Here is a 26,430-nt window from a genome sequence, read left to right on the forward strand (position 1 = left end):
CATGTGAGTATTACAGAGACACTTTGTGAACCCAAATGGAAATCCTTGTAGGTAAGAGGCCGTTCTTTGTGTTAAATACTACTGTGTAAACTCTAGAACTAGCATTTGAATCTAACTGCAGGTCAATTCTACTGCCACCAGCTTACATTTTGCATAAGGACCGTGAAGATAAGATAATATAAGAGTAATAGGGCTCGTATGGAGGCACATAGAGAGACTTTTTTCCCTCACTCTTTTTGGAAGTGGAACAGGAAAGGAAATGACTGGTAGTGGTACAAAGTACCCTCTGCAATGAACCTTAAGGTAGCTTGCAGAGCTTGTCTATAGATGTAGATGTACCCATGTAAAACCTTTTGCAGAAAAAGCAGTCAGGAGATAACAGGCAGGCTTTTGATCTAGCAATTCAACTACTGACCAGATATCCACCCTGAGTAAAATTCCAGATGAAACAAGGAAATACAATATAGAAATGCATCATACATTTGTTGATTTTAAAACAGCATATAAAACCATAAAAAGAAATAAGCTTATTCAACCAATGAATGAACTTTGTGTACCACTGTAGTTAATATGCCTCATAAGTTAGACTATGGAAAAAGTTCACTAAAATAAACTACATAAAATGGGATGCCATGTCTTTCGTATGACATGTGAGAACATAACAAAAGTAGCACTGCTAAAACACCCAGTGGGATGAAGAAGCAGTCGAAGACCAAGACTTCGATACCTGGTTGACATACAAGAAAATCTAAAAATTATTGGAGATGCAAGAAATTGGGCAGGAAGGAAAGGAATGATGTCCTAGAGTGGGCCAAGGCCTATCAAGGGCTGCAGAGCTAGGAAAAAGCAGAAGAATGTGGAAAATGTTATAGCGTCATTAAAAAACCAAAACTCTGCAAGATGGAATGGGATACCCACTAAAGTGATTAAAACAGTGTATCATATAATAGTACGTCCCAAACACCTCCTCAGGTCAAATAATGAACCAATCTCTTGCATAGGAGTGCTCTTCTGATTTGTTGAAGTATGTGGAAGCTAGACACTGTTCAAGAAGAAGAAATTGAAGGATGACATGGGAAACTCTTACCCAATTTCTTTTCTTCCAGTACTGTCAAGGGGCAATATGTAAACCTGTTAATAACTACTGTAACAGAATATTACTGAAATATCACTCATAAATCCATAGAAATTCTGGTCTATGTGAAGGAAGTTAGTGCTACTGAAATTAGTGGTCACACACACGTGCATGACACAGGGACTGAATTTGAGGGTAGAAAAGGAGAAGCAGAATTGTTGCACTGTTTCCAAATGTTCCTTTACTAAGGAAGATATAGGTGTACTGCCCCAGTATACTTTTAGCACCATATACACTAGCTGACAAAAAACGTGAAGGAAATGAAATGACACTTTATGGGTTGATAAGATATGTGATGTTATTGCAGTGATTACAAAATCAAGTCAAATTTACAAAGAATCTGACAGTATGAACCCATTTATTAGTATGACATTACGGTCTCTCTGGTCTGGATGCATGCTGTGATTCCATTGGTAAGGATTGTGGGGTGATGGGTTTTATTTTAGTTTGGATTTATTGCATTGATTTTAAAAATGGAAGTTCAGTCACGCCACAAGAGCCTTTAAATTACTTAGATGAGCAATGACAAAACAGTCTGAAATGAATTACTCACACTGTGTAGTCCGCTTGTAAAAATTTCAGCTCAACAGAACTGGAAAATAAATTCCTACAATGAAAAAATTAAAAGTTCAATGTTTTCCATAATCAAAGATACTCAAAAATTAATTGTTGCATATGCATCAACTTGTTTATAAATCACATAATTCTACTGCTCCAATCAGCACCTGCTGCAGTCCAAAACCTAAATCTCCTCAAACCTTCATTTATCTATAATTTCCTATTCTTTGACAAATTGTGCTAGTAATTAAAAGTATAGTTTTGCTTGCCTGAAAGTGGTAAATTTTAATTGCTCGTTCTCGTCCATATTTATAGTATAGGCAATGCACAAAACATGCTAGACCGAAATGAAAGAGGCTTTCAATTATTTGCAATTTACGTGAAAGTTCATTTTGTAACAGTTCTATAAAAGTGCAGTTTTAAAGTTACTTGATATCACTTGAAGGGTGTCCTATCACAGACATCTGAGGTCAGTGTTTTACATCTATAATACTTATGGTTCCTGGGTCTATCCTCATCCTTTATTTGACTTTTACACTTTGAGACTGAAACCCTTTTTTTTCTTTCTCAGGTTCCTCTTACCTAAAAAACTACTCAGTCCAATTCACAGATCTCCCACCATACTTGTACCCACCTCTTGTCTGTATTGATCCGTAGCCTACTAAGCAGAATGCGATACCCCACCACTCTATGGTGCAGGTTGAGGAATCTGCAGCCTACAAGGTTCCAGAACCATCTGAGCCTCTGAATCAGACCCTCCACTTGCCTCTGTACCAAAGGTCTGCACTCAGTCCTGTCAACAATGCTATAGATTGTGAGCTGAGCCTCTGAATCAGACCCTCCATTCATCTCTGTACCAAAGGTCTGCAGTTGGTCCTGTCAATGATGCTACAGCTTGTGAGCTCTGCCTTCATGTTGCAGGCAATACTTTCAGTCATTATCAATTCAGATAGCAACTGGAAACCAGAGTGAATCTCTTCTGATCCAAAATGACACACATCGTTAGTAATGGCATGAGCCATCACAAGCAGTTTGCTGCACCCAGTGGTCTTCATGATGTCTGAAAGAATCCATTCCATATACAGTATGATTCCCCCTCAGTATGCACACGGACTGCACACTAGACTTCTTCTTCCCATTCACAGCCATATCCTTAAGGACGTGCACACCTAAAATTGGAGCTCCCACGTACCAGTAATCCCACCTTCTGTAGGACTGCACGTGGTTCAGAATCTTTATCGGCTACAGAGAGCACCTGTAACTGTTTGTCAGAGAAACCTGGGGATAGAGGGGGCAGGGCGGGGGGGGGGGGGGGGGGGGGCTTTTGGTCGGCCCCCTCTTAGGTCTTTTCTTACCTGCCACATCTTGGAATAACCTTCCACTCAACCATGGGTGATATGTCAAATTGAACATGGGCAGTTACTGGGGTGGCCACAGTTGTGGATCAATCAGGGGATACATGGGACAAGCCAGATGTCCCCTGGATCCTAATGTCCAGCCCCTCACAGTGATACAGTGATGCATGACCAAAGCTTGCACCACATGAAGCTGTGAGCAAAGGGTCATTATCACACCTTGTGCCCAAACACAGCAATCATAGTCTGTATCCAATTTAGAGACAGTTATTAAAAAGCAAAACTAGGTTCACAAACGCACAATAAACTCAAAAATTAAAGTATGAAGTTCCAACATAAATGAAAATAAGACATTAAATAAGACATTTCTAGTTGGAAGCTCATAAAAATAATTCACAAACAAATGGTATACTCTCCTATGGTGCTGCAGGATCAGAAGCCGCAAGCTAACTTATATTATTGAGTCTTAAGTTTCTAGATATATTGTCAGAGGAGTAGCTATTGAGGTATTCTTTTACATTATGTGTAAATCATTTAGGATTTTCAATTTCCTATCTGTTGTCCACAGGCAACCTGTTATACATTCTTGCCCTAGGATGTAAAACACCATCCTGAACTGTGGAGAGAGATGTGTAGTCAATATGGACATTATTTGTACTTCTAATATTGATATTGAGAATTGCTGAGTTCATTCAATATTCACTTGTGCTATAAACCACAAATACCATTAGGAAGTACATGTATTAGCTTGTAAGTGTAAGAAACATCTAGGTCCCTGGTGAGGCTTCTGCAGTGTGTTCAGTTGTCAACTTTACATATATTGTATGCTTCTGTAAAAGAAACACTGTTTTCACCTTAGCTGCAATGCCCTAGAGGATTATGACACAGGAGTGAATTGAGTGAAAGAATGCTAGCAATATTGTCTGTAGGTCAACGTAGTTAAAGAGATTTCTGAGTGCAAAGCATGCAGAAATGAGTTTTTTTGGTTGACTTATCAATATGCTGGTATCACCTCAGTTTATTATCTATGCAGACACCCAGGAATTTCGCACATGGAATGTATGCCCACTGTCTCAGCAGTCGGTCCTTAGTGCTCTGAGACAACAATGGCCTGTGGGAGTTATGCATATGTACATGTGTGTGTTTGTGTGTGTGTCTTGTCTACATCTGATGAAGGATTTAGTCTGATAGCAGATAATATGAAGCAATCTTCGTTCAATGTGCCTGTCTGCCGCTCAACACCTCCTCTGTGCACTGTGCAGCAATCTATCATATTTCATATTGTTGTCTTCTAATTAACTATTATGTCCACAGTTGATTTTAATCACTAAAATATTCAAATTAGTGGCACAAGTTTTGTCAGTGTTTTCAATGTCACTGTCGCCAAAATAGAAGCAATATTTAATGATGAAGCACATGACATTTCTTGTGTTCAGTAATCATCTTTGGGGACCTTTTATGCTACAGTGATTTTGTTTGATATATTTTGAAGCCTTATTATGTACAAAGTGTGACTTTGGACTTACTACACTTGTAGCTTATATCTTTGCATCAGTGTGTACCAGTCAGTTTCTTATCACTCTAAGAGTAAACTGTATACAATACTTTTTTCCCTCCCTGCTTATGTTTCAGCCCCCCCCCCCCCCCCCCAAGAGAACAGTTTCCAGTAGATAGTTTGTAGCAGTGACTGCGAGTGGTGGGTAGCTGTCGGTAAAAAGTTGACATGCGGGAGTTCAAGGTGCTGGCCTGTAGACTATACAGCCGTGCTGCCCTGACTTACTGCCCACAATAGGGGTGCCTAAATGGCTCGTGAATGCTCATAACAAGGTGGGAACACAGTGCAGTGGGGCTACGAGAAAGGTAGTCTACTTAACCTGGTCCACAGGCAACTCAACCAGTGCTTGTGGGTGCCCCATGGCATGACTTTGGAACGGGTGCCCCATGGCATGACTTTGGGATCGCCCGGTCTGGAGAGTTGTGATGTACCAGGCTGTAATTTGAGATTGCTCTGCTCGTATCAAAGTCTCCACAGATGGTTGTCATATGCTGAGTAGTTTATGTGGAAAGGTAACTTTCTACAGAATTTCACATATTTGATGTTGAAATGTGTCATATGACAGCAGCTGGTCAAACTAATCAACACCCAACTAATTTTTGTTGTAATCCATTATGCTGTCTGGCTTTGACTTCTCCTTGCCTCTCATATCAGTAAAGGTGGTTGTTTCTGCAGTGTGTCTGATATGTAGCATGTCTACATCCTGGTTATCCTTCCAATAGGTTTATACCTAAAAATTTGTTCACTGAAGTTTTTGTGATCTAAATTAGGATTTTTTTTTATTTGCACAAGAGCAGTTTCAACCACTTCTAGTCCTGAAACAGTTGTTGGATTGATGTACAATATATTTGCAAACATAGTGTAACCCTTTGCAGATAAATCCCTAGCAGTGTTTTCACCAGATTCATTCTGCCATACCTCTCACCATCATAAATACAGAAATTCCAAATGTAACCTGTGTGATTCAGATAATGTGAATACCTTTTGTTGTATGTATTTGGATTTTCTGAGATTTGTTGCTTGAAATACACGCAACTGCAAATTTTACTCCTGCCTTCATCTATAGTGATAGCCTGAAATAGTCTGAAATCGTGTATATGCACATTGGAAATTAACACAAACAGTTTCTAAGATAGCTCTTTCATTGTACAGAAGATCATAGCTATTTCCCTCCCTTTCCTTGGTTAATGAATTTTGTTCATATTAAATGTTCTTAGAGCAGACAAAAACCTGTCACAACTTAATAACTGTAGGTCAGTCACAGTATGACGCAACAAGTTTCTAAGACCAGTGTTCGTGTATATAATGTCTCACACTTAACATATCTATGTACAGGTAGTGAGAAAAGGAAAATCCGCTGTGTAACTTCTTTAAACCCTTTTAATAAAGATTAGCTTGCTCTTTCATGTTTTTTATCACATGAACTGTAGGAAAGCTCATCTAAACTTACACACTATATTGCACTATACTGATTATCCTGTATCTGGCACATGATCAGTAGTCATCCACCTTCCTTGAAGGGACTGCACCTGACAAGATTTGAAAACCGGAGATCTTAAAGGTGGAAAATAGGATATATGCAAGACAGAGATTACTGTTAAAACATTGTTCACAGGTTATAAGAGTGAGAAGCTAAGCAGTCCCCAAAAATCAGTTTTTCCTTCTCCTTCTATATGGTAAGTCCCCCATGACATGGGGTTCTGGGTGACTTTTCTAAACTCTACCTCTTTTCGTAAACCTCACCATTCCTTTTCCTTCACCCTTCTTCCTTACCCTTCAACCCTTCTGCCAGAAGAAGGAACCATATCACTGCAAGCTTGTATGAATAATAACTTCTATATGTGTGTTCTCCTGCTGCTGCTTGGTTGGTAGGTTTTTTATCTATCCAGTTACATAATATTTTCAAAAATAGATTATTTTTGTCAATAGAAATATAGTTTTGCTAGCTAGTAGGAACCTATTGCTACCTGTACATCTTTGAAAGCCTCTTGTTGTACCAAATTTCATTTAATAGTTCTGTGTATTACTTGTTTTCAATATCAAGACTCAGAGACGAAATATGTACTTCACAAATAAAGCTGATCATGAAATTTTCTGGCAGATTAAAATGATGTGCGGATCAGGACTCTAACCCAGGACCTTTTGAGTCCTGGTCTGGCACACAGTTTTAATCTGTCCATAAGTTTCATATCAGTAAACACTCAACTGCAAAGCAAAAATTTATTCTCGAAAGCTGATCATACCCAGTTGCATCTTTCTACTCATTAAAATAGCAGTGTTTATAACTGGCAAACAGCCTCATTGAAAGCATGTTTTCTGTTAATCATAATCTGACACCAATACTCCTTACAGCTATATCGTCTGCCAGAAATATTTTGAGGGGAGATGTTACATTGTGTACACAACATTACACTTTGTCTTCAGTTTCTTGCTATGCTGTGTACACTAGATTTATTATGGATTTGATAAAGCATTATGTGAGAAATAAACTGTGAACTTAAAGATGAAAATGTAAATTTTATCATGTAGCTTTTCCTTCTTTGTTGCTTAGAAATACTGAAGAAGCATCCTGATGAAACTCTTGCAAAGCCCAGACAACAGATACTAGTGAATCGGCAGTCTGCTTTTCAGACTAAGGAAGAAAAGGCACCAGATATAGAAGGATTACATTGTTTGTTGTGCAAAGAACTTTTCTCCTCAGAGTATGAGTTGCATCAGCATATACTTGAAGTTGATCATAAGTTGAGGTCTCTGTATCGCAACAACAGGTAAATTCAAGCACTTTATCTCATTGTCTTTATTCTTATCTCTTACAAGCAATTACTCTCTTGAAAAATTCTCATTTCATGGTTGATTAATAGAGATTTTTATGTATTATTAATTGAAACTGAATGTGATGAATACACATACAATACATAAAAAGACCCCTGGTTTTTGGGGGGGTTATAGCATCTTTGGCTAGTAATCAAAATGTCAATGGTCCCAGGTTTGAATCTAGCCACTGCTTAAATTCTGAATAAAGATCATCAGCAACGGTGGCTGAAGGCTGATGTAAGTCTGCCCACAGCCTTGTCAAAGAGGGCAGAGGAGCAGGCAGAGGTTCATGGTGCTCTCTTGTCCTTGAGGTGGGAAACTACCCTAAAATGTGGAAAAATCTGTGATGATCAATGACAGAAGGATGCAAAGGAAGACATATAAAGTGTATTCAAAGGACATGTGGCCTGTAATTGAAAAAGTGCCGTGATCATTTCTCCATTGGCAAATAATCTCAAGTTAGTCCCCCATTGGATCTGTGGGAGAGGACTCCCAAGGGACAAGTGGCCATGAGAAATGAAAGGATAACATTCTATATGTTGGAGCATGGAATGTCAGAAGTTTGAACATGATAGGGAAGCTAGAAAATCTGAAAAGACAAATGCAAATGCTGAGTCTAGATATAGTGTTGGTCAGTGAAGTGAAATGGAAAGAAGATAAGGATTTTTGGTCAGTTGAATATAGAGTAATATCAACGGCAGCAGAAAATGGTATAATGGGAGAAGGATTCATTATGAATAGGAAGATCGGACAGAGAGTGAATTATTATGAACAGTTCGGTGATAGTGTTGTTCTCATCAGATTTGGCAGCAAACCTACACCGATATCACAATGAGAAGATGAAGAGGTAGAGAGTATACTGAAAGGGTAATGCAGTATGTAAAGAAAGAGATTCATCCAGTTTCACTTTTGCCAGCATTCTCAAAAATTTTAGAAAAGGGAATGTACAGTTGGCTTCTTAACCATCTGATAGGAAATAATATATTCTCAAAGTCACAACACAGATTTCTAAAGTGTTGAGATATTGAGAAGGTTATCTGAACATACAGTGAAAATATACTTCATTCATTAACTATTAAATTGCAGGCTACTGGCATATTTTGTAATCTGTCAAAGACATTTGACTGTGTAAATCACAATATATTTTGATGCAACAGGAAAGGCTGCAAATGGTTCAGGAAATAAAGGGTGTCATTAGGAAAGAGAGATGTATTAAGCTATCAGGTATCATCTAGCCGGGAACTAATTACACGTGGTATTCCACAAGGTTCCATCTTAGGGCCCTTACGTTTCCTTGTATACGTCAATGAGCTTTCATTGGTAAAATTAGCAGAAGCCAAGTTTGTTTTATTTCCATATGATATAAACATGGCAATTAATAGAAAATCAAGTGTAGTCTTAGAAGGATCAGTTAATGAAATTATCACGGACATTAATAAATGACTCCTAACCAATTCATTGTCATTGTATGTTGAAAAAACACACTACATGCAGTTCAGAACTTATAAGAGATTACGCCTAGATAGTAAATTTAACAGGGAGGAGCACAGAACAGAACTGCTGTAGCACATAAACCAATCTCTACTTTCAATGTGAATATTGTCAGACATTGGCAACGTAAAAATGAAAATGCTGGCATACTAAGCTTAAATATCATATGGGATTATTTTTTGGGATAACCCATCAAGTGAAGCTAAAGTTTTATTGGTTCAAAGACATGTAATGAGAATTATTTGTGGTGTGAATTCAGGAACATCTTGCAGAAGCCTGTTTAGGAAACAAGTGATATAAATTGCTGCTTCCCAATATATTTATTCCTTAATGAAATTTGTTGTTAAAATATATCTCTCTTTCAAACCAACAGCTCAGATCATGGAATCAATATTCAAAATAGAATAACCTTCACAATGATTTAAATACACTTATTTGGTCCAAAAACCCCAAGTGTTCACGAATACACATTTGCAGTAATTTGACAGCAGACATAAAATGTTTAATGACCATTAAAGTTCAGTTTATAATGAACATAAAAGATTTATTGGTGGCCTACACAATTGATGAATGTTTTAGTAGAACAATCTGATGTGTGGATGTGTGTTACTAATGATATCAAATATGTGAGTATTAGTACAACCTGACTTCTGTACAAAATTAATGCAGTAATGCAATCATTGTAAAGAAGAGTGTAAAATGATTTTTCTGTTTAGTATTTCTTACCGTTTAAATGAAAATATGTTTAAAAAATTTTTTTACTCACTCCATATCCATGACAATCATTTTCACTTGGGTTCTGTAGATGATACATTGGCACATTTTTTTTTTTTCATTGTAAATATTTATTGTTTATGCTTGTTTTTCTGACTTGTTCTACATCCTATAGGATCTCCTCACTGTGGATCAGTTGGAATGAAAAGTACATCTAGTTTATCAATAATCTAATAAACATTGGGGATTGGAATGTATTGTAGAGGAAGGAATAGAAGCAAGAGTTACAGGAGAACATGGGATTAGTAGTAGGAATGAGTAAGGAAAGAAAGTAACTGAGTTCCACAATAATTTTCAGTTAGTAATGGCAAATGCACTGCCCAGAATTCACAGGAAGAGGAGGAGGTATATTTGGAAAAGGCCTGGAGACACTGGAAGATTCCAGCCAGTTTACATCATGGTCATACAGATACTGAATTGTAAGGTGTACCCAGGAGCAGATACAGACTCAGATTACAATTGAGTAATGCTGAAGAATAAATTGAAGTTTAAGAGAATCATATGGAAGACTCAGTATGGAAGAAAATGGTATGTTAAATTACTGAGGAAAGATGAGGCACACTTGAAGGTCACTAAAGATGAGGCTGCTGCAATTAGGAGTACCACAGCAGGCAGTTCAGTTGAATAGAAGTGTACATCTTTAAAAAGAGCAATCATGGATGTTGGACAGACACAAAGGGAGATAACTGCAAAGTACCTTGGGTAACAAGTGAAATACTTACATTCATCAGTGAAAGAAGGGAGTTCAAAAGCGTTCAGGTGCAGACAGGATTATAGCAATATAAATCACTCAGGAATGAAATGAATAGGAAGGACAAGGGAGCCATGATGAAATGGCTCCATGAAAAATGTGACAAAATCAAAAAAGAAATGATTTTCGAAAGGACTGACTTAGCACACAGAAAAGTCAAAACAACCTTATGTGCAGTTAAATGCAAGGGCGGCAAGATTAAGAGTGCAGTGGGAATTCCAGTATCAAACATGGAGAGGGAGAGCATATAGGTAGAAAGAGCACAGTATTACAGTCAGAATTTAAATAAAAAACTTTGGAAGACTTGAGAGTAAATAGGCAGAAGGGATAGATAACATTCTACTAGAATTTCTAAAATCATTGCGGGGAGAGGGAGAGGCAAACGAAAGACGATTTAAGCTGGTGTGTAGAATCTGTGTGACTGGCAACATACCATCAGATTTTTGGAAAAATATAATTCATTCAGTTCAGAAGATAGCAAAAGCAGATAAGTGCGAGAAATATTGCACAGTAAACCTAACAGCTCACACATCTAAGGTGATGACAACAATAATATACAAAAGAATCTAAAAGAAAATTGAGGAATCACTAGATGGCAATTGGTCTGGCTTTAGGGAAGATAAAATCACCAGAGAGGCAGTCCTGCTTGATAATATAAGCAAGACAGAATAAAAATCAAGACACGTTTGTTGGATTTGTCATTGTAGAAAAACCATTCGATAACATAAGACGGTGTCGGATGTTCGAAGACCGAGAACAAAGTGCTCAGTTTAAAAAGAAGATAAGATAGTGATTCAGTTTTTCGCTCCAACTGCTCAGTCTGTACACAGAAGAAGCAACAGCAGAAATAAAAGTTCAAGGTGAGATGAAATTTCACGGTTGAAGAATATCAATGATAAGATTCACTGATGACATTGCTATCCTTACTGAAAGTGAGGAATAATTAGAAGATCTCTGAATGGAAGAAACAGTCAGATGAACACAGAATATAAATTGAGAGTAAGTTGAATAAAGATGAAAGTAGTGAGAAGTAGCAGAAATGAGATTAGTGAGAAACTTAATGTCAAATTTGCTTATCACAAAGTGCACAATTCTGCTACCTTGGAAGCAAAATAATTCACGACAGATGAAGGAAGGAGGACATAAAAGGCATACCGGACAGGCATGAGAGCATTCCTGACTAAAAGAAGTCTACCAGTATCAAACAGAGGCCTTAATTTGGGGAACAAATTTCTGAGAATGTGCATTTGGAGCCTGGCACTGTATGGTAGTTAATTATGGATTGTAGGAAAACTGGAACAGAAGACAGTTGTGTTGAGATGTGGTGCTACAGAAGAATGTTTAAAATTAGGTGGACTGATAAGGTAAGGAGTGAAGAGGTTCTTCTCAGAATCGGTGAAGAAAGGAACGTATTGAAAATGGTGACATGAAGAAAGAACAGGATAAAAGGACATGTATTAAGACATCAGGGAATGACTTCAGTCATACTAGAGGGAGCCATAGAGAGCAAAAACAGCAGCGGAAGACAGATATTGGAATATATACAACAAATAATTGAGGATGTAGGGTGCAAGTGCTGATGAAGAGGTTGGCACAAGAGAGGAATTCATGGCAGGCCACATAAAAAACAAAAGCTTATGTAGACAGTTTACTTCTTAACTGTACCACCCTTTACGTGCCTCTACATTCGATACAACAAGAACTGGTATTTACTCCTTAGAACATCCTCTGATATGATTTTTACATTTTATATTCTGCCTGGATATTGAGAATGGCCATGCTCTACACTCATATATTCTAAAATATTTATTTTAGGTTCTATTACACGATTAATCGTGTGCTTTTTCTCTGTGCTCACATGTCCACGTTCCTGATTCTGTTGTAAGTACTGTCCTATACATCCTTTCATTACCATTTACTCCAATGTTACCAGTGCTACAACAAAAATAAAACAGAAAATGGGGACTTAGAACAGTATAAAATTGTTCTGTTTCACGACAAGGAGGTATTTCCCAAAATTTTTATTGACATAGCCACAGTCTAGCTCCTACTCAGAATAAACAGCCACAGATAAAATATACAACTACCAACATTCAGTACCATTTTGTGGATACATTCATTGTGACGGCCACAGATAAAATATACATCTATCAATATTCAGTAACATTTTGTGGATACATTCAGTGTGATAGGCTTTTCACTATTCTGCTATTCACATCTACTGGTCTCCATTCTTCACATCTCCTTACTTGGGCACTGTCTATGTAAGTTATCATCATCTACTCCATCCACTTCCCCAACACTTTTTCTCACCATTTTCTGTCTTACATTAATGCTCATTACTGTTCGTATGGTATGATTATTTTGTCGTTCTTGAATGGTCACTTAGATGCAGCTCATAATTAGGTATCTGGAGATTAAATTTTGAATGTTGTATGTTGGTTGCTAGGGTGGCAGTTTTTATGTTGGTTGCTAGAGTGGCAGTTTTAAAACACAGCAGCTATATAAATACTTGTGTATAATACTTATACAAAGTTGACATTTATTACCTTTCCTGATATTTTAGAGTTTTGATTGTACACATTAAATTGGAACTTTCAAATAGTTCATGCTCTAATTTTTATATAAAGTAAAATGGTATTTAGAGTTAATTGTACACATTTTGGCAATTTCCATGTTTTCTCTCCATGGTGTCTCAGTTCAAAAGTTACATACTCATTTAATTTGTGAAAATATTCACATTGAACATTGTACTTTTACTGAAATATTGTATGAATTTGTTTCATGAGTTACTATGTAACGTATGCAAATGCATGTTAGTTGTAGATGCTATCAGTATTTTACTACATGCTTTTCTTCTTTCTTTTTGAACACATCATCTGATAAGAATTTAATAAAAAGTTGAAACTAGTGATGATACTATTTGTGTGACCCCCAGACTGGAAAGAAACAACAAAAGAATTTTACTTAGAAGATGGTTACTGTGTCACCTTCAAGATTATGACTAGTTTTTGTTTGTCTTATTATTGTCTCTCTCAGACCTTGCTCAGTTTGTGTTATGTGACTTAAATACTTCACCGACTGTCTGATCATTAAAACATGTGACATGATAACTATTGTAGTTTGAGAAGCAGAAATGTTTGTTTATGTGGCATTAGCTGTCTTAACTTGTGAGTAAAAATGATGCTGCCATTTTGCCTCTAATTGATACCTGCCGCCCCCCCCCCCCCCTTCCCCCTCCTTAGCCACTTTGTGGCCTTAGAGCACCAGATGAAGCATAATGAAATGATGAATCCGGTTGCCTCTGGAATAAATCAGAGATGAAAATACAGCTGTTGGTTTATTTATTGCTGATTACATCTATATCGACTGTCATCCTGTCATCTCTCATCAAAAGGATGGATGAAGTGGAATCTTTAATCACATCCTTCAGATCTTATCAGTGGTTTGTGCCACAAATTTCCTTTCTCCCAATTCTATTCAGTACCTCCTCATTAGTTACATAATCTACACATCTAATCTTCAACATTATTCTGTAGAACCACATTTCGAAAGCTTCTATTCTCTTCTTGCCTAAACTACTTATCGTCCATGTTTCACTTCCATACATGGCTACACTCCATACCAATACTTTCAGAAAAGATTTCCTGACACTCAAATCTATACTTGATGTTAACAAATTTCTCTTCTTCTGAAATGCTTTCCTTGCCATTGCCAGTCTACATTTTATATCCTCTCTACCTCGGCCATCATCAGTTATTTTGCTCCCCAAATGGCAAAACTCATCTACTACTTTAAGTGTCTCATTTCCTAATCTAATTTCCTCAGAATCACCTGATTTAATTCCATTATTCTCATTTTGCTTTTGTTGATGTTCATTTTACATAACCCTTTCAAGACACTGCCGTTCTGTTCAACTTCTCTTCCAGGTACTTTGCTGTCTCTGTCAAAATTACAATGTCACTGGCAAACTTCAAAGTTTTTATTTCTGCTCCATAGATTTTAATCCCTGTTCCAAATTTTTCTTTTATTTCCTTTACTGCTTGCTCAATATACAGGTTGAATAACATTGGGGATAGGCTACAATCCTGTGTCACTCCCTTCCCAGCCACTGCTTCCTTTCCATGCCCCTGGACTCTTTATAACTGCTGTCTGGTATCTGTACAATTTGTAAATAGTCTTTTGCTCCCTGTATTTGATGCCTGTCGCGACAGGCGTGAATGGAGGGACGAATGGAGACGTCTCGTCTTCAGCGATGAGAGTCGCTTCTGCCTTGGTGCCAATGATGGTCGTATGCGTGTTTGGCGCCGTGCAGGTGAGCACCACAATCAGGACTGCATACGACCGAGGCACACAGGGCCAACACCCGCCATCATGGTGTGGGGAGCGATCTCCTACACTGGCCGTACACCACTGGTGATCGTCGAGGGGACACTGAATAGTGCACGGTACATCCAAACCGTCATCGAACCATCGTTCTACCATTCCTAGACCGGCAAGGGAACTTGCTGTTCCAACAGGACAATGCACGTCCGCATGTATCCCGTGCCACCCAACGTGCTCTAGAAGGTGTAAGTCAACTACCCTGGCCAGCAAGATCTCCGGATCTGTCCCCCATTGAGCATGTTTGGGACTGGATGAAGCGTCGTCTCACGCGGTCTGCACGTCCAGCACGAACGCTGGTCCAACTGAGGCGCCAGGTGGAAATGGCATGGCAAGCCATTCCACAGGACTACATCCAGCATCTCTACGATCGTCTCCATGGGAGAATAGCAGCCTGCATTGCTGCGAAAGGTGGATATACACTGTACTAGTGCCGACATTGTGCATGCTCTGTTGCCTGTGTCTATGTGCCTGTGGTTCTGTCAGTGTGATCATGTGATGTATGTGATCCCAGGAATGTGTCAATAAAGTTTCCCCTTCCTGGGACAATGAATTCACGGTGTTCTTATTTCAATTTCCAGGAGTGTATATCAACAGATCCCAGAAATTTGTATTAATGTGACCATAATTGGCATTGAAAGTTTAGACCACGTGAAATCTTTAACTAACGATATACTGTAGTAATGTAAATATGTTATATAAAGGGGAAAATGGCTCTTTAATTTGAATGTTGTCTTTCCTTCCAAATTGAGGAGCGCTTTTTCAAAACTCGACAAATGTTACAGATACAGCTTTCATAAAATGAGTTTTTCTGCTTTCACCTAGACAGATATGTTTCAGCATTTGAATATTTACTTTATTGTTAGACCTCACTGACCTTAATTAAGTGTTGTAATGAAATATATTAAAATGTAATTGTTATAACCATATATTAAGGTATGATCTTCCAGATTTTTCCAAATGTCTATAAATGCTAATAATTATTGCTGGTCTGGCGTTGATATAAACATCAACCCACAAATGAGGACTCTCTCTCCGCTTGTGAGTTCTTTGGATGAAAAGTTTTAAATGATTCAGTCTTTTTATGTGACTTGTTGTACATACACAAGTAGATGTTTATATTTAAATATACATCTATATCTAAATATAAAGTGGAAGTGTTTGATTTTGGGATAGTAACCCATCACATTCCCACATTGGTGACCACATTACAAATTTCAAGTACATTTCGTGTCTCCCATGCCAGTTCATTGTGCTACAAATGAATATTCATCACCATGACTTATCCACTCATCGTGTTCCTCATGGACTTGGAAGCTCAAATGAACTCTCTGGATGTATTCATCATGTCTCCCACGACTGGATTTTCTCTTGCTGACTACAATCCGTGTACTACACCCACGTCACATGAGATGTTAGTCTCGCCACAATGGCTGTTTGATACACCTCAGGTCAGAACAATGGACTCAGGCTTTGTATCACCGGATTGTGTTCATCAGTGTGTGCAGTTGAACTCAGACAATATTCAGAACAGTGTTTCTTCCAATCGAAACGTGAACGCACAGGTTAGCTGCCACCACAGCTTCCTGCATCATATGGTGTGTCTCTGTAAAAGTTTCCTGGAGTTTCGTGCAAAATTTAATGCAGACGTGTTGCTCCTCTAACTCTGTAATCTGTGCAACACAAGGCTACTCAATATAGCACTGAACAATAGCTAACAGACGTACAACAATGAAACTTCTGGATGTTCCAGAATTTTTTAAACAGATCTCGTATAATAATCGGATAGATAAAAAATCCACTCACCAAGCGGCGGCAGCAGAACACACACTATAGAAAGGTATTGAAATTTGCAAGTTTTCAGAGCCAGTGGCACTTTCCTGTGGTAGAAGGGTTGAAGAGAACTGAAGGAAAAGTACTGGTGAGGTTTAGGAGATGGGGAGAGATGAGAAAAGTCACCCAGAACCGGGTCAGAGGAGACTCACTTAATGAGATGAGCCGGAAAGACTGATTTTTGGGGAGTGTAGCAGAAAAGATTTGGAAACCTGAGAGCTTAGAGATGGGAGATAGGCTAATATGATATACAGATGCTACTTACTAAGCACCATGCATGAGTTAATAAGAGCGGAGAGCTAAGTGTATGTATGTGGTAGTGGGAGGGGGGGATAAACTGGTCAGAAAATAGAAGATATAGAAAACTTAAAGGGAGTGGAAAACAAATAGTTCTAGAGAAAAAAATGCTGAGACAGAAGAAATTAATGTACATTAAGGCCAGTTGGTTAGCAAGAGTCAAGAATATGTTGTGACACCAGTTCACACCTGCAGAGTTCAGGGAAAGTGATGTCCGGTGGAAGAATGCTAATGTGTGGTGAGACAGGCACCTAGGTCACAACTGCCATGTTGCAGAGCATTCCCTGCAACAGGATTTTGTGTGTTCCTAGTATACCCTCTGCCTATGGCCATTCATTCTGGCTGATAGCGTGGCAGTAATCATGCTGATGTGAAAGGCTAAATAGTGTTCACATATCAGCTGGTTCATGACCTGCATCATTTCACAGGTGGCTCTTTCTTTGGTAGAATATTTTTTGCCAGTTACAGGACTGATATACAGTGATCAACCAGAACATTACGACCACCAATCTACTATCTATATAAACCCATCCAGGGGATAGCAGCGTCACCTGGCAAGGAATGACTGCTGGTCAGACATGCACATGTTGCATGTAGTATCAGTAAGTGTGATGTCCATCTGTAGAATGGAAAAGGTGTGCAATCTATCTGAGTCTGAATGAGGGCAGATTGTGATAGCTTGGAGGCTTGGGATGAGCATTTCCAAAACTGGGTGACTTGTTGGGTGTTTCAGGAGTGCTGTGGTGAGTATCTTCAACATAGGCAAAACAAAGGTGAAACCATGTCTAGACATCATGGGGTTGGGCAGCCACCCCTCGTTACAGATGTTGGATGTCCTATGCTGGGCAGACTGGTAAAACAGGATAGGCGGTGAATTGTGGTGGATCTAACTTAAATGCTAGCATATCTGAACACACAGTGCCCCAAACATTCCTAATGATGGGCCACTGCAGCTGACAACCCATGCATGTGCCATTGTTAACACCACGATATGGCCAACTATGACTGAAATGGGCACATGACCATCAGCACTAGATATTGGCACATTGGTAGAGTGTTGCATGGTCTGATGAACTCCTATACCTTCTTCATCATGCCAGTGAGAGGGCGCGAATTCATCATCTTCTAAGGGAACTCCCCTTGACACCTGTATTGTGGGATGGAGACAGGCTTGTGGCAGGTCTATTATCTCGTGCAAGGCATGAAGATGGCTAAGGAGTACAGCAGACTTTATACACCCCTTCATATCTTGTTCCCCGAATGCAGTGGTATTTTTCAACAAGATAATGTGCCCATGTCACAAGACTAGAAGTGTGAAGGAGTTCGAGGAACACAGTGGTGAGTTCTAATTGATGTGCTGGCCATCCAGCTTGCCAGATCTGAACCCGATTGAACACATCTGGGATGTGACTGAACATGGCATCCAAGCTCATCATCACTCTCTCCTAAATTTATGGGAATTTTGTGACTTGTGTGCGCGGATGTTGTGGTGCCAACTCTCTCCAGTGGCTTACCAAGGCCTCATTGCTTCCATGACATGATGCTCCACTGCTGTTGTCCTTGCCAGAGGTGGACACACCAGCTATTAGGCAGATTGTCAAAATGTTCTGGCTGATCAGTGTAGTGGTGGTAGGAGGTGCATAAAGCAAGCCTCACAGGATGATGATGATGATGATTTATGGTGGAGGGCACTAAACAGCAAGGTCGTCAGCGACCTCACAGGAAGAACAGTCACAAGGGTAGAAGCCATAGAATAGGGAAATGGGTGCAGAATGAGCATGGAGTCTGACAATAATATTATGGAGATTGGGAGGACAGCAAAAAACTATGCTAAGTGGGGTTGGGAAAATGTCTCACAGAATGTACCTCATTTCATGGCATGATTTTAGGAAGTCTAGCCTTTTAGAAGGAACTGATTAATATATTCAAGACCTGGGTAGTACTGAGTGATGAGAGGTGTACTCCAACATTGCTTTTTGGGGCAATCAGCAGTACCAGATTGGTTTTGATGGCCCAGGAAATCTGCTTTTGAGTTAGACTAGTGGGGTAGTTACATCCAGTGAATTCTGAGGTGAAGGCTACTTTACCTTTGAAGGACAGACATGCAAACAGTTCAGGGGAACGGCCATGGGAACCAGGATGGCTTCTTCCTATGCCAACCTTTTCATAGGTCACTTGTGGGGGCTTTTCCTGGAATTCATAAGCCTTCAGCCCCTGTTTGGTTTAGATACATTGATGAAATGTTATATATGAACTCATGGTGAGGCTGACATGGAATTCTTGGAATCTCTAAATACATCCTTCCAATTGAATTTCACCTTATCCTATTCTGAATTCCATGCCACTTTCCCTGATGTTGACCTCATTCTCACTGAGGGTAGGTCACTCTTTTGTTCACATTAAACCTACTAACAAGCAACAATACTTACATTTTTACAGTTACCATTCTTCCCAAGTTGAAAATCCCCTCCCATAAAGCCTTGGCATCTGAAGAAAAAAAAACATATTTTTTCAGATGCAGACTCTTTAGAGCAATACACCATCATTCTAACCTCAGCCTCCATTGAACGTAATTACCCTATTAGCCTGGTTCAAAATCAGAATTCCCAGACCATCACATCCAATCATGGTACTGCTGATCCTTCTAAAAAAAAATAACTTAGGAGTACAACTCTTGTCACTCAGTATTATCCAGGTCTTGAATCTATGAATCAACTCCCTTGAGAGGGATATGATTTCCTACAATCATGCCCTGAAATGAGATCCATTCTCTCTTAGATTTTGCCCACCACACCTAGAATAGCTTTTCCTTGCCCTCCACATCTCCACGATATCCTTGTCAGATGCTATGCTCCTTGTGCACTCATTTCCTTACCCTATGGCTCTAACCCCTATGACCTTCCTCACTGTAAAGCTTACCCTATGCACCCTCCTGCCATCAATGATACAAGGCCTGTAAATGGCAAAACATGTACTATCAATGGGAGAGCCACATGTGAAATGACACATGTTGTGTACCAGCTGTTATGTAAACACTGTTTGACCTTTTACATTGGCATGACTAAACCCAAGTTATCAGTTAGGATGAATGGGCATTTACAGAAGGTGTATACTGCCAACACGCAAAATCTTGTTGTAGAGCGTGCCCTACTACATTGTAGTGGTGTCCTAAACACCTGTTTTACCACGCATTCCACCTGGATTCTTCCCCCAAATACCACTTTCTCGTAACTCCACAGGTATTGCGAGTCCTTGGTTCTTGCCACCCACCTGGCATTAATTTCTTCTCTCCCAGAGTTTCATCCAAGTAACTATTCCTTTCTCTGCTCCCTTTTAGTTTTTTATATCTTTTATTTTCTGAGATGCAGTATTGTCATATCATAACCTGCCCCCCCCCCCTTCCAAGTCCAAATCCAGAAGCTGGGTCAGCAATGAAATACAACACTTAGAATGTTTATTAAGACCACCAGTGTATAACCAGAAGACAACTCATCTCCTGGACAGAGAGTGCAGGTATTTATACAATCATCCAATATTCCAGAAATATGGTGTTTATACAACTATCAAATATTCCAGGTGTACATACATTACCTGCATAAGATATTTCAAGATCTTTCCAGTGATGATAAATATCAAATAACAAAATTGCTTGTGGTTTGGTTGGAATTGGTGACCTGCAGCATGCCAGCCAGCAGCCCTAGGCAGTACATCACATTTATGGCACCAGAGCTCAAGGCATTTCTCCTGGAGAAAGAGTGGTCACTTGTGCCAAGGTCCACATTGGAGCTGACTACAGCATATTGGATCTACATTTTGTCACTGGTCCTCTGTATGGTGGTGCTGGTAGATCTTCACGTTCTGGTCATGTTGTTACATTCTCTTCACTGTGATGAAGGTAGTACCTTGCAGTGAAGCTTCATGATTGTTGAGTGAGTCGTCAGTTAACTTGAATCTTCCATCATTGATAAGCACCTCTGGACTGTAGTAGAGCGTCATACAGTGGACATGGACAATGTATCTGTGCTTGTGTATTCTTTATGGTTATAAACCTCAGCTTTGTATGTGACTTCTGACAAGCAATGAAGTATACAATATGGCCCAAAGTAGCACTTTAGTCACTTTTCCTATAGTCCCTTTTTCCACACAGGCATAAAAATACACAATAAGTCTCCCAGGCTGTATCTGACTGATCGATGCTTGGTGTTATAGCACTCTCAGTCTTTCTTCTGGATGTCCAGGGCCTGTATGTCAGCCAGAGTCATCTGAGTATCGTCTGATTGAAACATGAACAGTGCATCTATTGTTGTGACCATGCAGCAATGTCTTGCTTCGCTGTGCTGTATACAAGTGTCATAACAGGCAGTACTATATACCAATCTCTCTGTTTGACGTCAACATACGTCCAGAGAATACCTGACAATGTCTTATAAACTTTTCTGTGAACCCATTCATCTGTGGCTGGGAGGCAGTTGTTATTCCGTGTGTGATGCTGCAAAGTGGAATTATCTTTGATACCAGTGTTAATTGGAAAACTTTTCCACAATAAGTGATCTTCACCTGGAGTGCTCCATACTTCAAAATTATTTCTTCTACAAGGAACTTCACAATTTGCGGAGCTCCATGAGTCGGCATAGTTTTTGCGAAAGCAAGGTGGGCGAGGTAGCCAGTGTCATCAATTCCTGTTTGTCAACTTTGGGAAACTTCCCAAGAATTCAGTTTCACTTTTGTGGAATGGTACTGTTGCAGGCTGGATTGGTACCAGATTCCCTGAAGGTAACTGCAGCACATAGCTAGTGGATTGGCAGAGACCTCACCAGTCATATTTGCGTTTGATTCAGTCAACCTGTTAGACCATAGATCCTCTCATACAATGTTTCATTTATTAATTGGAATCTTTTGGTTGGTTGCTCATACTTCAAGGCTTGTGTGGTTTTCAGCAATGCTGGATATTCTCTCTGCTCAGTAGCAATATCATTTAATCTAGCTGTGACTGAGATTTTGTCCACACTGATGTGTTCCACTAAAGGATTCCTTGAAAGGCAGACAGTGTCTTTTTGTTTGAATTTATTTTTGTACGCCATTGTAACATCACACTCCGAAAGCCTCACTGTGTGCCAATTGACCCACGGATCCTCCTGGCTAGTCAGACAGCAAAGAGAATAATGATCTGTCACAATGGTGAATTGCTTGGCCAATAAATATGGCTGGAACTGTTGATGGCCCGAACAACTACAGGACAGTGTTTCTCAGTTGAAGAGTAGTTCTGCTTGGACTTGAAAAGTACTTTGGGAGAGTAAGCTATCACCTTTACAGCATCTTCCTGGATTCATACTAAAACTTCTTTGATCCCAAAACAATGAGCATTGGTCTAAAGCTCTATCTTGGCATTCCCAGCGTACAGTGCTAGGGCTGGAGAATATGTTAGTACTCCATTAAGGACAAGGTCAGATATTTCTTGCTCTTCGTTCTAGGAAAGCTTGGTGCCTTCCTGCAGTAGTTCTTGCAGGGCACGTGCATTGGTACAGAAGTTTTTTATGAATCACTAGAAGCACAAGCATGTACTATCGGTACGATGCTATCAATGCATGGAGATGGATAAACATTTTTCTTTGTGATTTTGTTCAGTCATGAGTAGTCGATGCAGAAACACCATGTGCCATCTTTTTTCTTCACAAGGGCCACTGAAGAAGGCCAAGGATTCTGAAGGTTCAATGTTGTCATTTTGCAGGATCTTATACTCTTCTTTCCTGGTTATCTGTGCTTCAGCCAGTGATACTCCATATGAATGCAGGCTGATTGGTGGATGATGCCCAGTGTGGATATGGTGTTTTTCATGGGCCACTTGGTCTGTCTTTTCTCCAATCTGGGTTTGAAAGCATCCAAAAATTGGTGCAAACTATCGAACACTCACCAGTGTTGTTCCTTGGTCACTCCAGGGCCTATTGGCAGTTTGGTAGTAGCTTCTTCTCCTGTGTTACCTGCAGCTGGAGAAGAGCATGATTATTCATTGATAACTTCCTGCACTTGTTCAGCTGTTCATATGCATATATCTTTAGGAATGGGTTGTGGATGCTTGTGTCTATTAGTGATCCAAAGTTCTCCTTGATCACCCACAGTGCTTATGATCATTGCTGTCATTTCTTCTGTGAACCTGAGTATCCTTTTGCAATTGACAAAAGCTTCACTGTTTAATTGAGCATCTGGATTGACAATTGGAACTCATATTGTTAATGATGGTGGGATAACAATCGTCAGTGGCATACAAATAGCCAAAGCAATTTTTGTCATGTGTGCTTGTTTGAATAGCTACAGCAAATTGTAGCTCTGGTCTTTGTGTTGTAATAAAAAAATAAATAACTTAAAAAACATTTAAACAATTCAAAGGGATACTGCAATTCCATTATTAGAAATGTTCTGTGCTTGTACTAATTTTTAGGCTATCAGACTTCTTCTCTTACATTTCAATTCTAGATGCAGGCAGCGGACTCCAAGTGCACCAGTGTGTGTCATGGTTAAGAAAATCATCCTAGCTTGGTTTCACTCCACTTGAATAAATAATACTTAATACTGGTGTCAATTTTTTTCTTATTTCGAAACATGTATGATACAAAACTCTCGTAGGCCATCATCATCTGAACAGCGCTTCTTAACTGAACTTCTTCATAAAAGAGAGTGTGAGTAACAAAAACATGTACAAAAAAATGAATGATGGTTTTTTCATTTGTCTGCACCTTATCACACATTAATAATTAACGTCTTTGCCAATGCTTATGGTCAATCGGTGTTTCATTTTTTGTTTTTGATAAATTTTAACTTTACGATTTCCTGGGGATCTTTCATCATGTACCTACACAATTGCCCCCACACTATATGTTGACATGGTATGGAGACGTACAGTGATATTTGCTTGTACACATTTACAGCTGCCGATAGGGCTCAGTGCCCTTTATTAATTGGCTTCTCTTTTATTTAATGGAATGGATATGTCAGCTTATTCTGTACATGTTAAGAGTTCTACAGAATTTAGCACGCTGACAGTAATGTTCAGTTTGCTTCATTCTCGCTGCCGGGTTTCGCACTTGTGCACTGGCAGATTTTACAGCAAAGAACTAGTCACCAACAGTTAACATGTCAGCTGCTACCGTTGCACATGCGTGCACTCGTTTTCTTAGTGTTGATTTCACATTGAGTGTTACACTGTCACCTGATTGTCACATACTGAAGAATTACCATGGCGTTTGTCTTCATTCTGGGTGCACTGGGTCTGTGTTTATTGTTCAAAATCCAATGCTGTGGCAAAAGATCTCCATTTTTACAGCCAGGGCATCATTATTACCCATTGTACTCCCGTTTTCAGCGGAGAGAACCCCGACCAACAGCATGCATTGATGAGGTAAGTACTGGCTCGAACAGCTATAGTTCACTTGTTAATGTGTCAAGCATTGTGAGCCATGATACTCAGAAATTATTTTGTTGCACACACGTGTTCATGTCCCCCCATGTGGCCATCCACTTGTTGAAAGATACATATAGCCTTCCAAAACATAGTATAAATTGCTTGCCTTTAAAGTTCATTTCTTCATGTGGAGTTTGGATTCCAATGAAAATTCATACAAGTATTGAGTTACAACAATGTACATAATATGAAACCTATGGCTGACATTCCATCTCTCACTTATACTATGAACATAAATTTCTTAAGTTTTAAAACATCACAAAATTTTCATTAACTGGGTTCTGTTACTGCAGTTTGTTCGTTAGCTTCAACTTATCTGTGTTCACATCACATGTACAAATTAATTACATCCACATTATCATGATACAATACAAGCACATGATACATTTATACTTCATTTTACAGATAGGCTCTTTCGCTTACTCCTTTCTTCCTTAGGTAGAGGAGGGAGAAAAATATTGAAAAGAGGACTAAAACATTATGCATTGCTGGCCTAACTACTCTTGGCACCGCCTCCTTTGTTTGGGAGGGAAGAAAGGAAATGCTCATCTACTTCTTCAAGGATTTATGAAGAAATGTTACTCATACAGTCATGGACTATTTGCCAAGGAACTTCTGTTTCATGGAAATAATGTGTGCTGACTAATCATTTTATTGACAACTTGCATGAAAAGAGTTACTTATTCTACCCATCGGGTGTGTCTGTCCTAATAAACCGGTTAAATTCTTTAAAGACTCGCTCTACTGGGCTTGCTCCTGGGTGAAAGAAAAGCTTACTAATATGTGCTTTATGCCCCATGATAACATAAATTGTTTCCACTTTTGCTCAACAAAATATGAAGTATTATTAGTTACCTTTGGTTTATCTACCCTTCTCAAATAGTCTCCCTCAATTCTTTTTCTAATATTTATGGCTTTTGCCTTTGTAATGGCATACATTTTGATATGTTTCGAGAAAATATTGTTTAGTGCTACAACGTATCTTATTCCTCATTTACTTCTTGGATATGGACCAGCCATGTCCAGGGATACTATATCTAGAGGTTTTTTTTTTGTGAGTATTGGGTGTAGCGCAGTATATTTTGACACATTTGACTGTCTTGATTTTTTACATATTGCACATTTTCTTAATACCTGTAGGACTCACCTTCTCAAATTTGGAAAATAACAAAGTGTTGCAATTTTTTCAGTACATTTGCCTACTCCATAATGTCCCCATACTTCCTGTGTGTGTCTTATAAATTCATCGCAATAATCTTGAGGAATACACACACACTGATGATCAGATTTTTCATGTTTCCTATGAAACGAAATGCCCTTGTACTCCTGATACCATTTACTTACTTTTCCACCTTAATCCTGCTTAAGGTTTTGCATGTCTTTATTCCATGAGTGATCTTGCTGTTGTATAATTTTCATTTGCTTGCAATACTTATGGTAATTAGACTGTTGTGTTGTACGTTACATTAATAATGTTCTGAGTTCTGCAAATTTTAATGTACACAACTCACGCAGACAGCCTCCGAGTGAAGCTAAAGATACTCAAAAATTGGCAGATAAATTACGTTCATCCAGTTGTAATTCAGCCAGTGCACAAAATCAGCTATCACTGTTGCATCACAATTTTCAAGGACTAAGGGGTAAGGTTAATGAGTTGCTTATTTGTGTTGAAGAATTAGAGTTGAGCAAACCAGTTGATATAATCTGCCTCTCTGAACATCATGTGACCACTGGTACAGATATGTTACAGGATTCAAGTTAGCTTCTTATTTCTCTAGAGGAAGTATGGAGAAAGGAGGAGTTGCCATATTTGTCAGAAACTGTTTTGACTTCAAGAATACTGATATTAATAAATTTTGCTCAGAGCAGCACGTAGAAGCTTGTGCAGCAGAAGTAGAATTTCATAATAAGTCCTTTGTAATAGTAGTTATGTTCAGTTCTCCTTCAGGAAATTTTAACCTCTTCATAAAAAATCTGGAAGCTCTGCTGTCCCACCTCGTAGCAAAAGACAAGGAAATAGTGGTTGCT

The 26,430-nt window shown here is 39.0% G+C and overlaps 1 protein-coding gene across 1 annotated transcript in view; it reads left to right on the plus strand.

Annotated features, from left to right (window-relative positions):
• LOC126094446 (putative helicase MOV-10) overlaps positions 1-26,430 on the plus strand; it is a 474,995-nt gene that overhangs the window by 72,701 nt on the left and 375,864 nt on the right. The window contains exon 3 of the mRNA XM_049908818.1: positions 7,155-7,371. Within this exon, the coding sequence (XP_049764775.1) occupies positions 7,155-7,371 (217 nt within the window). The remainder of the gene's footprint in view (positions 1-7,154; positions 7,372-26,430) is intronic.

Source organism: Schistocerca cancellata, chromosome 8 (genome assembly GCF_023864275.1).
Source record: "Schistocerca cancellata isolate TAMUIC-IGC-003103 chromosome 8, iqSchCanc2.1, whole genome shotgun sequence".
NCBI lineage: Eukaryota > Metazoa > Arthropoda > Insecta > Orthoptera > Acrididae > Schistocerca > Schistocerca cancellata.